Below are 14,247 nucleotides of genomic sequence, written 5' to 3' on the forward strand. Positions count from 1 at the left end.
TCAAGCTCCAACAAGAACAACCTCCAAAATTTTTCTGATGTGATAACAAGACAATGAGAACGTCGTACCATGCGTGCCAGATGATTCCTATAGTAAAATCTGTGTGCGTGTACACACACGTGAGAGTGCGCAATATGAAAAAGCGTGACAAGGGGGTGTAAGAAAAAAAGCAAACCCATTCAGGTAAATAAGTACTTTCCTTAAAACAGATTTACCTGGGACTCCAATTCTTCCAGTTTACGCTTCCTGGCATGAAGAGCTTTACTTGGAAAAGCCCAGAAATAATTGGAAGTTCCAATTCTATCAGTGTCCACCATGCCATCATCAACTAAGCTTTGCAGAATCTCTTTCACTGACATCGAGGCTAATAAAAGCAAAAATATCAAATTAGAACGGCGTAGCATCTAAACTATGGAGAATTATGAATACCATAAGCCATCATCTACAGTCATCTGTATGAATATTTTACTATAATGTCAGCTAGCTGGAAGATTTCAAGAGGACACCATGCCTGATGCTTCATTTGAAGGAATGAATCTCTTTGAAATCAGCAGTTTATACATAGAGGCTGCTATTCTGTACAGTCTGCTACCAGATGTTTGTAAAACACTGCTCATGAGTATCATAAAACATACGTACATATTACAGTACAATACCATAACAAACTCATGAGACGGTACTTGAGAAGTCTTGCCACCTTAATTCTAACATGGATAACTTATAATTTCTTGATAATTTCTTGATTGTAATTACATTTCACTTTGTAATGCTTAGCAAAGCATTTAACAGCAGCAGAGGCACTAAAGCCATCTGTCTACAGACTCAGGAGGGGCAGATTTTACTTTTAATTATATTCAGTTCCAATACAGAAAGTCATCTGCCGTCAGAAGGATCCAAAACATTTCTGAACATAATTCTTCATTTTCTAGTAAATGTGCGGTATAATTCACCATTTCAAAAATGGTACCTGTTCAACAAAGCAAAGTAGTTATTATCCTCAAGTGTTGCAGATATAAAGACTTGTGAGCTAATTTATAGTTTTCAGTGTCTGACTCTCAATTTCAAGTCTAAAGGGGATCCTAGATCAGGAACATCCAGTCTTTTGGAAGCTTTAGGCTGGATGCCCGTATGGGGGTGTTTCCACAGGCTAGACATTTTTCTCTTCAGAGTAACTGGGGCTTGGGCTGTGTGGCTAAATGCCTTCATACGCAGAGGCAGGATGAATTTGGACTATTCAAAGGTGTAGATGATTTTAGAAACTCTACGCTCCAGACTTTTAAATATGAAATTCCATTGCTTGTATTTACTGTTTTGCATCCTTTTCCTGCAAATTACAATTAAACATATGCATTGACAAACCAATCAAGACAGCACCACACGTCTTCAGAAGCCTATGAGTGCTTCTGTTAGCTGCTGACATAACTGAAAAACACTGCTTTGCGATACTCACGTATGTTTGCAGTTCTTTCAACAAGTTCATTTACTCTTGCAGTGCCACAAATATATGCTAGTCAAGGACAGTGGCAGCTACACAATTATGCTTCACCCCCCTTTTATCAATGGGCATAGAAGGAAGCAGAATGAGGAACATGTAAAACAACTCAACACCACAAGATAAATCCTCTTGGACCTGATGCTAAACCAATGGATCTTATCAGGAAGGCTTTAATTGAAAAGACAAACCCCTTCCACTTACAGCTGTCTAGCCATTTTTGGGGGGGAAAAGCTCAATAGAACATTGACTCTGTACATCTGGACTAGCATTTTAAGATACTTGCGACATTACAGACAGACATTTAAATCTTCTGTTCACTACCTGAGTGCACGTAACAATTTCATAGACTGAAAGTCACTGCAAGTCAGGCATCTCAGAGCCTAGGAAAAACCCCATCCCATGTTTTAGTAGTTAACTCGGAGTTAGCTATGACATTTTAACAATCTCCCATTTTGGCCAAGGGCTCAAGAAAAATAACTTTTGTAAACACTTACTAATCCCTTTTTCTTTTGGAGCAATCTTCTCTATATCCTTCAACTGGAACACATCTTTCTGTGCAAAACATAAAAGACATTTTAGTTCCAAATGACAGCATCACCTAAGCCTGGGTGGTTTTTACACTAAATCAATGGCAACAAAAGCAAGTAGGAAATACATTGCATGTTTATGTTTTGCTAGGGAAACAGGCTGCATACCCCTCAATAGAATTAGAACATTCTCAGAATTAAATAAAATTTTTAAAAAGGCTATTATTGTAACAAGCCCTGTTCTTTTCTTTGGTGGTCTAAAGTCACCATATTTTGCCTCAAGTTAGTCAGTAAACCCCTTAGGGCAGACAGAGCTCAGGTTAGATTGTCAGCACCAGATGCACCACGTTGCTCAAGTACTCAAATGTCACAACAATTTTTTAATAGGTGAAACATAGTGAATTACATACGTCACCAATGTAATCATAGCTCTGCTTTTGGATTTCCAGGTTTCTTCTCCCCAGTGACCTCTTCCAGGTCTGCTCTCATCTTTTCTAACGCTTAGATTTCTTCCTCCTACCATAAACCACAGTGGCATACTTCCTAATCTCTTGCTATCCCTCTTACGGTAACAGACTCAAAATGAGAAGATATGAATAGGGAGCATAGGAAGCATTTAACACCACCTGTGCATCTTCATGCCTTGGCTCCACCTGGGGATGAGCCACATGATCAGAAGCTATATGAATTGAGCTCTGTCCCTGTAATTTATACATTGATGACACAGAGCATCAGTGAAAAGTACAGCGGGATATACAGAGTTCATCTACATCTACAGTTAAGCTCCTTTTAGGACCCGTTTTCCCACCCAAGTAAATGCAGGACAATTACAAGTTACTCACTGTTTCAAAAAAGATCTCCATCATGCGAACTCTCTTCTCCTCAAAGCTCAGACCTTTTTTCTTGGACTAGAACAGGAAAAAAACCCAACAACCAAACCCTAACACATTCAGCCATTTGAATAATTAACATCTGCTCAGAACTCAAATCTATTTACCTCTAAGTTATATTTGCCATCCTTTAAAATACCTTACCACTAACCTCAGACTTTCAGATAAACTACTTCTCAAAGAATCATTACACGAAGCTAATGCACCTGCAACCTATTAAACTGAGGGACCTATATTCTAAGTTTGGAGCAGAGCTTTCACGCAACCCAGTCCAGCTCAAACCTCAATGTTTCCTGGCATACCCAAACAGTTCCTTGTTTTACCTTACTAGATTAAAAATGTCTATTTATACCAATTCTCAGCAACTCACCCAAATGTTTAATAGTCCTTAAAAAGATAAGAAGGAATATCTTTTGAGTTTTTTGTTTAGAACTGGTTTTTATCTTATGATATAGAGACACTAGTGCGAGAGGTAGGCCATTTAGGTTTTTTTAAGGACATAAAGCGAATTTTGAGGTACTACGTCTTTCTTCAAATTTCCTACAGAAGTTTATAACTTCAAAGTCACATTTTAAAAACTGTGTTTATTTCTTTTCTCTGCAGTTGTGTGACCAAGCGGTAAATAACACAGATTGAAAGACAAGCAAAAGGCAGAAACGACTACTCACAAACTGCTACCGGCAACACAAACCTGAGAAATAGCCTCCTCTGATCACTGTCAGAGACACTAGCTTGACGTTCCCCTTGCAAAACTAGGATACAAGATATTTCGCAGAGAATTTGAGCCTTATTAATAGCGCTCGGCACAGTCCTCAGCAACCAAACGCAGCGGAGTCGCCACGAGTGTAAAACACAGCAGGCGCACCCGTTCGGCAGCCACAGGGGCCACCCCCGCAGCCAGAGCCCGGCCCAGCCTACTCGCACCGGGGAACGCGGGCGGCCGCCCATTCCCCCGGCCTGCCGGCGGGACTAGTGGCCACCGTGCCCGCCTCCAGCTACCGTTCCAGGGGCCGGTTAGATTTACGTTGCTCGTCAAGAAAGCGGGCAAAGAAACGGCCCACGCCGCGGTAACGCTACACCCTCAGACGCGGGCGTTCATCGAGAGCCGTCGTGCCTCCCCAGACCGGGAGGAGAGGGGCCGGCGGACCGGCAGGCCTGCTGCTGCCTTGCGGCCGCTGGGGACGCGGGCCCAGCGGCAGGCGGGCGGCTCCCGCCGCTCTCCCTCAGCGGCCGCAGCGGGGGAGGGAAGGCGAGGCGCGGGCGACCGTTACCCGCAGCAACGGCCGGCTTGCTCCGCCCCCTGCCCGCCGCTGCCGCCGCCATGCCCGCCCCGCCTCGCCGCTCCCTCAGCAGCCCCGCTGCCTCATTCACCGCCCGGCCCGGGCGCGGTACCCGCGCCTCACGTCGCCAACGAGAGCGGGAGGAGGGCAGGAGGGCGGGCGGCCCCGCCGCGGCCGCCGCTTACCATGTCGCCTCCGGCGCGGCCGAGCGGCCGGGTTTGATTTCGGCGCCACCGGGAGGGAAGAGGCCGCCGGGAGGCCGCCTGCGCAGCTCGCAGCGCCGCCTGCCGCCGGCCCCGCCCGCCCCCACAACCCCCGGCGGGCTGCGCGGAGCCGCCGGCCGGGCCCCGGGGTGCCTTCCCCGGGCTGAGGCGGCGGCGAGGGGCCGTGCGGCCCGGCCCGCTGCCTGCCCGGGCCCGGGCGGCGGGGAAGCGGAGCCGGCCGGACTGCGGCGTAGAATAAAATCAAGGAGGAAGAGAGATGCCTGAAGTTAGAGTCTGGTTTTTATACCTCGTGCGTTTTTATAAAGCGGTCTTGCCGTACCAGGAAGCAGGTTATCCCTTCTCTCTTGTGTATTACAATACCCTGTTTGGTTTGGGGTTTTTTTTGTTTGTTTTGTTTTGTTTTGTTTTTTAAAACATGTATCATAGGTACTCGTAGACAGGTGAAGCTAGGAAGCAAAACTCAGCTTTTGTCACCAGCTACCTACGGAGTTAGACGTTGCACACCTTACAGAGAATGTGTTAAGATGTAGGGGCCATACCTACGTTTTGCATTCAGCACCGCCCAGGCTTTAGAGCAAAATTGTCTCAAGTTCTCATTTTGTCTTCATGTGTTTCTCAATACCTACCCATTTTATATTTTGTGTAGAAAGTCCAATTTTCTGGATAGATGTCATTGCCGTATCTTCGATCTATATTTGCTGTATTATTGAAATTAATAAAAATTGACAAAAAGGTTTTAAAATATTTAAAATCCTGCCGCCATTGGCTCTAATCACTGGGGGGAAAATACTTGTTTCTGAATCTCTGTCTACAGCTGTGGGTTTGAAAATCTGTGGGATACGTGCTTTATACTGCCAGGTAGCTGCACCTCCGAGATGAGGCACTGGGCCTCCATGCCAGCGCTGCCTGGTGCGCGCACTGCATATACCTTTTTCTCCGAGGCCCAGCAGCAAAGGTAAAACACAAACGCATTAACGGTGGCCTGAAGCTACGTGTGTTGTACGACTAGCCCGTTACAGGAGCAACAGGACGTGGGGAAATAAACCCCTCTCTGCCCATGGAAGCAAAGGACCTGGGCACATCTGGTCTTGCTTGAAACAGTTGTTCATTGTGATGACTGTTCTAGAGACTTTAATTACTTACAGTTCATTTTAATTATTATTTGTGCTGTAAATTACCTACCTTCAGCTACAGCAGTTCTGGGAAATTGCTTCGCAGTTCAACAGCATTGGGTTTGTACCTGCCATGCTAATTCTGGAGTTTAAATTCAAGCAAACGAAAACACGCAGACTGAAATGTTCAGGCAGTCTCCATGAATATTTTCCATCATCTTTGCAAGGTGCCCCTTTTCCTGAAACCCGAGGTTCTCTTCCACGCAGACTTGGCCGTGATCCTGTTCCTCGTTGTGTGCACCAGCGTATTACTAAAAAATGCAAGTTAGAAAGGACATTATTAATATGAAGCTTAATATTCATACAAAACACAACGCTTCTTGTTCTCTCATGCCTCCTTGCGCATCACATTTTCAACTCGCTAACCTGCGACAAAATCTGTTGGCACACCTCCTCATCTGCTGTGAGGGCTCATATTCCGTCCCTCGGCTTTTCCCTTCCTTTGGCCGGCCCTCACGGTGAGTATGTCCCCACACTCCGCATGAGAGTTGTTTCCCTCCCGTCACCATGACCTCCTCTCCCCCAGGACGCGGGCCCCTTCACAGCCTGAAATAAAACCAAGCTCCACTCCTTTTTTTACCACTGCCAAGCAAACAGTTGCTACGACATCTGCAAAGCACCTGTTGTGGCGTGGGTTTTCTCCAAGCGACACGTGTGAGCGGCAGAGTGGGTGTCAGAGCTGAACGTGCTGCTGGGAGAAGAGGAGGAGGAGAGGGAGGAAGGGGTTCAGAGGGACGCTCACTCCGAAGCGAGCCTGGGGCACGTACCTTGGGGCTTCTGTTCAGCACGCTCAATGAGGCAGCATTGCTCCCGTCTCCCCGTCACACCTGAAAGGAGACTGGCAGCAAACACCCAGGTCTCACTCCCTGGATGGAGCCGGCACATGGCCAGAGCACACACCTGGAAGGCATTCCTGGTTTCAGCAGTCGAACGTGATCACAGCAACCAAACAAGCCCGGCACATCTGCGTCCGAAACATTAGGTCATGCTCTTGGGCGATAGTGGGGCAGGAGGCTCGGCAGGTTTTCTCCACCCATGCCTCCTGGAGATGGCCAGGCTCAGGTGCCCCGAGTGCGCTGGTGGCCCTGAAGCCCTTTCATGGCCAAATCGCTAGGCCCGATTTACTCTGTAATAAGAGATTCCTTAACACCTCCCAAATTTTGCAGCACCAGATCAAAACTAACTAGCTTGAATGATCATTGGGTGGAAGAGGTCCCAAACAGAGGGAGAATACACGGGAGTCTCTCCTGCTTTGTCATAGGAGGGTAGTTTTCCATTACTGGATAAAGTGGAATGAATGACTCCTAAAATACATAAAGGTCTGACATTTTTAATGGGCTTCAGAATGTCTAAATGTGATACTTCACAAAACTGCTATTCATATACTATTAATACAAAAACAAGACAATGGATGGAAATACTGTGGAAGGGGGACTCATAACTGTGCCTTTCTATTAGAAGGCTGTTCTCATTTTCCTGTGATTTTCTTAATCTTTAGCAGTTTGGACTGAAATTTTCTATGGTAGGTGTCTGACCAAGGTTTTTCAGTACCAGCCAAAATAGTTTTTTGCTGTTCCTGAGGCAGAGAAAATACATTGCTTTGTCAGTGTTAAATTATGCTTAGACAAGGTTAAATTTGTACCCTCCTTCATTTTCCTCTTACAAATCTGTAATTGAATTACATTCATGAACTCTGTTTTGAAAGGACATTAAAGTGGCAATGGCAGACAGGAATGTTAGGAAGTAGGAGAATGAAAATTGTCTGTCCTACTTTAATTTTGTTCCTTCCGTATATACGTACCATAGTGCAGTCTTTAATTACATGTGCTATTTTTTCATCAGAAGGGAAGAATTCAAGTTGAATAGCAGATGAATTTATTTCCAGAAAAGTAATAGCAAACCTTCTGAGTCCTGCAGCTACCTCCCACAACATCTGTATGACTGACAGCAAAAAGGTGCTTCAGTAGAGCTTGAGGATGGAGGACAAGGAGAGCTCTAGCAGATGCTCACCCACGGGAGGCGATTACCAACTCCTCCGAGGTCCAAGCAGTCTGTGGTGGGTATCAGGAAGCAATGTCATCCATGAGTAACGCACACAGGCCAGTCTCTGCAGCATTTGCTGCCTCATTGCAGCCTCGGACGAGTGTTTGGACTGTAAGCAGTCATTCTCCCTGCAAGCATCTAATCCGATGAGAAATGCTAGCTGGCCCTCCTCCAAAACTTACTGCTTCCACAGCTTTGCTAGCAGAGCTGCTGAAGTAAGCACTTACCAACTCATTGAGGTGAGGAGCTTAAATACTAATTTACTACTAATAAAATCCTAATACATTTTTTCATAACTAGGCATTTCACTAAAAGAACAAGCTTAGCCAACAGATCTGAGGGTCAGCAGCCTTCAACTGGAGGTAGCAATGAGCAGCAAGAGGCAGGTATCTCTTCCACCAGCACAGCTGGGGCCTGGAGAGAACATCTCTCCACAGAAATTACATTGACTGTTCCAGTTCACCAAGATAGTTTTGTCCGGTGCAAATTAGGGAGGATTCACATGAATTGTCAGCAAAACTATGGGGATGGTTAACTGCAGAGCAGCACAGCTGGATGTGAGAGAGAACTTCAGCCTAAGGAAAAATGAAACGCTTTTGAACATTGAATGATATGTGAGTGGTTAGCACTCTGAAGAGAGAGATCCTGCTTATCTCAGGATGGGTGCCCAAAATACATGCACCTTTCGTTATTCTGGCCTTACTCTCCCTGGTGTTGTTTCTCATTGGTGAGACTGGGCTCTGTATTCTGGTTTACAGAACTTCTAAAAGATCCTGCTGCAGCATTTGAGTCAGTATTCAAACAAGTACCATGGGAGGGCCAAAGGGGAAGTTGGCCATTTACTGCAGAGTTTTCCTGGTAAAGGGCAGTGTTCCCCAGTCTCAATGTCCTGCCTGCCTGTCTGTCTGATTTTGCTCAGTGGTGGAGAGCCTCTGCTGTAATAATCCAGGGGACAGAAAAAATTTCTAGCCCATCAGTGAGAAAAGATTGGGAATGCAACAAGAGTCTTACCTACTCAGCCTGTCTTCCAGGATATCCTGTGCCTTTTCCTCCGTTCCTCATGGTCTTTTGTGCATCGGAAGGAATGGATGCTCTGCAACTCTGACTGTCAAACCAACACTGCTGTGCTTCAAGCTGTGCGGTTTTTTTAGCTGGCAGACAAATAAAGTCTTTTGATTCCTTTAGAGGGGTTGGGGGAAAGATCCATGAAAAAGGGTAGCTGCTCAGTATTTCAGCTGTCTCATTTCTGAGTGTCCTGCTGGCAAGCAAACACACATCACCAGTCTGACGTCTCTAGTCCCCCCAGTGAGATTGCTTCCAAACCAAATGATGCGTCTGAAGATTCTCTCATACTTTGTGAGCGAGTTCCCAATCACAGTGGGTTCTCAAAGGATTCAACTTTGGAGAGTTTACCAGTGACCAAGAAGACATATTTACTATCTAAACAAAAAGTTAACATAAGATGAAAAATTGTTCTTACATGAAAGGAGTCAGATTGAACTCCTAAGGCAAATTTTCTGTTCTTCTACAAGAATTTAAATTTGGTTTTCTGCAGCAGACCCTTGAAAGGTTGTAGTGCAGCATAGCTGAAAGATACTATGTACTTCCATGATACAAATGAAAAAGCTTACTGCTGATAATCTTACTGCCACCAACGACAATGTTAATACTGATGACTGAACTGAAGAAGGGAGAAGACAAGGAAGCTCCTGTTCCCACCTTCTTCCCAAGAAGGACCCAACTCCCTCTTTCCTATGTGTCTCCATAAACACTAAACACCCTTGAAACCAACACAGTGTTCTTGGCTTGTGTCCTGTGGTGTCAGGGGTTCCTTTTGAAAAAAATTGCCCATCTTCCTGCATTATGGGGCTATTTTTAGGGACAGTGTGTATGAGACATATGAAAAATAAATCCTCAGTCATGAAAATAACAGAGGAAACAAGCTTTATTTTTATTATTTGAAATTTTTGTGCGTGGTAAAGGTACACATTTGACTCTGGTTTTCCTACATTTCCAAGACAGAGTAATTTTTTTTTTAATCATCGGCTAAAGCATCAAGAATACCGTGGCACACAGGAAGCTAAAACTACACACACACACAAACACTTTGATGCGCATCTTTCATCCTTGACCTTAAGGAGACAAAGTTTGTATTTAGCCTCACAGGGATTTAAAAAAAAAACAAAAACAAACCAACAACAAAAAAACCCCAAGTGAGAAGAATATTTCATTATGAGTGTTAAGAGAGTGCAAGGCTTACATGTACACAAAACATACGAGATTGACATACAAAGATGGAATGTACAAAAACTTTTTTAAAAAATCAAGAAAAAAGACAGACTCACTCCTACAATTGGAAAGCTGCAGCATATCAACTGGTAGAGATTTCTAACAGGGGCTACTGCCAATCACTATGCAGCTTAGGGAACATTCCCGTGTCATAAAGCCAAAGCAAAAGTGTCAGGGTTAAGGCCGTGTTGCTCACAAACATCAACTGAAGTGCTGTACATTCATCGGAAATAACACAACCCGTTAGGAATCTTCCCACTCCATAGCACAAATACCTTTCGCGCACTCTCCACAAACAGGCCAAAACAATCACTGCTTACAATTCTTAAAGAAAATTTTCAATGTACATCATGATTTCATAACGAGCTGTCACCCACAACTGAAAGTCATTTCTTTATAGCAAACACAACATATTGGGCACTTGTAGTTCTCATTATGGCAACACTAGATCCTTATTTATAAAAAATATCGACATAAAATCGAAAGCCCTCTAGCTTTTACAGAACAAAAGAGCATTTACTAATAAATAACTCTCCATCTACATTAGGCAAATGCTTGCCTAAACCATTTTCCTTTTCTTTTTCAGCTACCTTGCTGCTGGTTTAGCCTATGTAAAAATCCCCTACTGTTTATATTGGATTTATCTGAACATATCCTTTTATTCTATTCACAAAACAATGAAAATATAGTTGGCTAGTTTGTCCTAAAATGCTCCAAATTACACAAGATCTGATAACCTTTTGAGATTACTTTTGAGTTGAAGATTAGTTAAATGAAGCACGTACTTTCACCATTCATGCTGTGCTCCTAGTCAATTAGCATTCCAGGGAAGTCAAGGGAACATTTGGTTATACCTGAAATCTGGCAGCAGAATGCCTATAAAGCCTTTAATAAATGCTAACAACTCAGCAAATCAAGTAGTGCAATTTTGACGTTCACTTAATTGGATGAGAAAAGAATCTGCCAGCTTTTTAGAACAGAATTTCTGCTTTGGTTGCTCTTTGTAAGGTTTGTAAGCCAAGCATTTTAGCCAAATTGGCTTCAGAAGCACACCGTAAAAGCAATGTGTTTCTCAGTTTCCCAGTGCCAGGCGGATAAGGTCAGGCCTTGGAAGAGAACGCCCTATGCCACTGAATTTGAAATTGTAGCTGGCAGCATTAGCTATCAGAAGGAACTCCAAATTAGTGACATTTTTCATGTGCAGTAAGTGCTGCTTTGGTGATAATGTCTGAAACCTCAATAATGTCTGAAAACCCAAAAGACTATTCAATCTTAAGAAAAAATCCACACCACCCCTAATAGCTGTTAGGTGGGTTCTAAGGGGGTTGTGTGCAGAATTCTGTATTTCATCAGGATGCACTGGGCTGACACAGGTTATATACAATCCTGGTAAACAATGCTGAGTCAAAGGGACTGAAAATCTTTTGAAGAAAAGTGTGTACATGGAATAGTACAGTCTTAAGTACATGTTTTGATATATAGGTTCGGGTCTGATTTCTATGGTTCTCAGAGATCCTGGCAACAGAGGATTTGGCAATGTTTCCTGAGTGGAAACCATGCAAGTTTAGCAAAATGTTATTATAAAAATCCAAATTTGGAACTAGATTGGATTAATAGTATCCATAACTGACAGCAACAGCACATTTCTCATTTTCTTTTTACGTTTTTATCTCAAATAACCCATGCAACCTCTTTTCCTTCTTAATAAATACAGTTAAAATGCTACATACCTTTTCTTCATTGATAAATTAGCCATTTAAGGGCATTCCAATGTCAGAAATTGTTTGTTTGCCAGAAGGTTGCGTATAAGGACACTTAGAGGAAATTACTTGATCATCAGAAAATTTGGTCTACAACTTTGTTAAATTTTGATAGGACAGTTTATTGTGTAATGACTGAGATTCTGCATTTTAGGACAAACTCAGTTCAAGCAAAGGATATTTTGTTCTCTTGGTAATGACAGACTTGATTTTTATCATCTCAAAAATGTTACCACCAGTTTCTTAGCTGCATTATATAGTCCAAACCTTAAGCCTTATACACAAAATATTTATTCAAATGAAATGAGCAAACTTTTCTTTGCACGAGAATTTGTAAATTGGCTCTATGTGCAAAAAATAAACAAGGGAAAAAAGAGGAAACATCTTTAAAGAACAGTAATTAAAAAACAGATAAACTCCACATTTAAGAATTTTGGGGTCTGCATTTTTACAAGTCAAATGCATCTTTACAAAAAACCCATTAGTTTTTCTCAAAGTCATTGAAACAACAACCTTTTAGAAATAAGACAAATACTTATAACAAGTAATTTAACAAAGATTTCTTTCAATTTTGCAAACATGCTTAAGATATTCCCCTGTTCCTGACCCAATGCCCTTTTGTTTCAAGGCCCTAAAAATGAGAAAAGAAAGACAGTACTTCCCAGGCTATTGTAGGCATTGGCAGCAAGCTCACCAGCTCGTCAAACGAGGTTTAAGAGTGAGCACTACTCTACCTATATTAGGCTATGGTAGCAATTCATCCTTTGACCACTGGATTTAGAAATAAGAATAAAGCCAATGCTACTCTAAAAAGGACGAGTTCACGCTTAAAAAAACAACATTAAAAACAGAACCAAGTCATATGATTGTAAGCATTTCCAATTAAATTAATACTTCAACAAAGAACACAGTAGAGAGATCCAGCAGGAAGAAGGAGGGACATTTTTCAGAGTACTGCCATTGTCCAATGGCATACATATGTTCCAGTTTGCTGAAATAACCTACATTACCTTTTTTTATTTTTGTGGCAATCAGGCATACATACATACACACAAACAAATCGGAACAAATCTCACAGTCCTTATTTTGTCCTCTAACAAAATTCCCTTTGATGAAGGACTTCAGGAATTGGTTCAAATTCATTCTTATTTGTAATGTATTTTTTTCTCATGTAAAAACAAATAGCTTTGGTAACCCTTGGCTTTCCTATACAACCTCTGTTTACCACAGTTCCTTTGGTTGTATAATGTAGGTCCTCCATAGGGGTACCTCTCTGGCTTTCTGTCCTGTGTGATGCTGCATTTTATTTTATTGGTTAATACAATGAGTTGCCTTAAGGAAACATGGCAATGAACACATATGAAAGAGTGGCACACATGAGGTTAATTGAGTTGACATTGTAATAACCCTGATCCTAATGAACTAGTTTGGTGTCAAAAGGTCTGTCGTTACACAGAAATTCAGCTCTCATTAATGTATCACTACAATTAAGTTTTTCCAGAGCTTTAGAAATGTCAGGTCTCTGCAAAGTCCTTCCAGCACATTGAGCAAGAGGAAGAGTGAAAAACAAGCACATGAAACAATCCTTCATTAATCCCACATGAGTAGGGAATTTGCATTGATTCTCATAGTGCTAAACGTTGAGCTGTGTTAGGTCTGACGGTTAGAGCTAGACGGATTTTGTGAGACTTAACCTTATACTAAAAGGACCTACTTGTTATAGATAGTAAGACTGAAGAATGTTAAAAGTGTAATACCTACCATGATAATGAGATCTAGAAGATTCCCAGGATCACCTCTGGGTTAAATAATGCATAACAATGATACTTCTTCAAATTTGGAAGCTCTGAGGAGGAGCTACCCTTCGCAGTCTTCAAAATTTTTCTCATTTTTGCCTGATTAGTTAATTCCAGTTCCATAAGTTGCAGTTTGCATTTAATATCACATTGTCTTTATTAATTCAGTTAAAGAGGATTTTGTGTATTAACCCTTACAACAAAAAGTTCAGTGAGAAACGTAAGAGGTGCAAGTCCTATGTAAACAAGGTAAGTTTGGAAATTAACATGAGAAGTCCGTAAGAGACTCCTTCATTATTAAAAATGAACTCAAAGTAGGAGATATCCTGCATTGGATCTCTAGGACCAGTCTTTTCTTAAGGGTGGACGATTATCCAGCTCCAGAGCTCATTGCTACTGTAAGTATCGATAGACCTTGAAGCAGTGATTTCCAGAGTCTGCAACTACAACATGGCCATCTGAAGTAAGGGCCAGACCTTGGGGACCATAAAGGGGGTCAGCAGAGGTGTTAATGTAGGATAAAAATGATCCGCTTCCATCAAAAACCTTTGAGGGTGAGAAAGCACAGAATAAAAGTTATGAATAAAAAAGAAAAATAGCGGACACAAGTCTGCTCTCAATTATACCATTATACTTCTCATTTCTGAAACGGCTGACATACACTAGAATAAACAAGGGCAGAATCTGATCTGTTATTCTCATAATATACAAGTTTATATACAAATGTATTTTCTTATTAAAAAGAACTAATTAACGCTGCCAGAATCTTTG

At 42.4% G+C, this 14,247-nt stretch overlaps 2 protein-coding genes across 19 annotated transcripts in view; both read right to left on the reverse strand.

Moving 5' to 3' along the window:
- Window positions 1-4,492, reverse strand: part of MND1 (meiotic nuclear divisions 1) — a 42,613-nt gene extending 38,121 nt beyond the window's left edge. For 3 of the 4 annotated variants that reach the window (XR_005933113.1, XR_003922874.2, XM_030010652.2), the window contains exons 1-4: window positions 4,378-4,492; window positions 2,865-2,930; window positions 1,990-2,047; window positions 216-364 (exon numbers count right to left, since the gene is read on the reverse strand). Coding sequence is in view for 2 of the 4 variants with exons in the window: in XM_030010652.2 (XP_029866512.1) it covers window positions 216-364; window positions 1,990-2,047; window positions 2,865-2,930; window positions 4,378-4,380 (276 nt within the window). In the remaining 2 variants the exon portion in view is untranslated. Of the gene's footprint in view, window positions 1-215; window positions 365-1,989; window positions 2,048-2,864; window positions 2,931-3,603; window positions 4,205-4,377 lie in introns of those variants that run through there. The other variant, XM_030010636.2, reaches the window with a different exon arrangement.
- Window positions 4,493-9,558: 5,066 nt separating this feature from the next.
- TRIM2 (tripartite motif containing 2) overlaps window positions 9,559-14,247 on the reverse strand; it is a 117,788-nt gene continuing 113,099 nt past the window's right edge. For all 15 annotated transcript variants that reach the window (XM_030010531.2, XM_030010580.2, XM_030010571.2 and 12 more), the window contains one exon: window positions 9,559-14,022. In XM_030010531.2, the coding sequence (XP_029866391.1) occupies window positions 13,870-14,022 (153 nt within the window). In that variant the 3' untranslated portion in view covers window positions 9,559-13,869. The remainder of the gene's footprint in view (window positions 14,023-14,247) is intronic.

This window comes from Aquila chrysaetos, chromosome 1, assembly GCF_900496995.4.
Source record: "Aquila chrysaetos chrysaetos chromosome 1, bAquChr1.4, whole genome shotgun sequence".
Classification (NCBI taxonomy): domain Eukaryota; kingdom Metazoa; phylum Chordata; class Aves; order Accipitriformes; family Accipitridae; genus Aquila; species Aquila chrysaetos.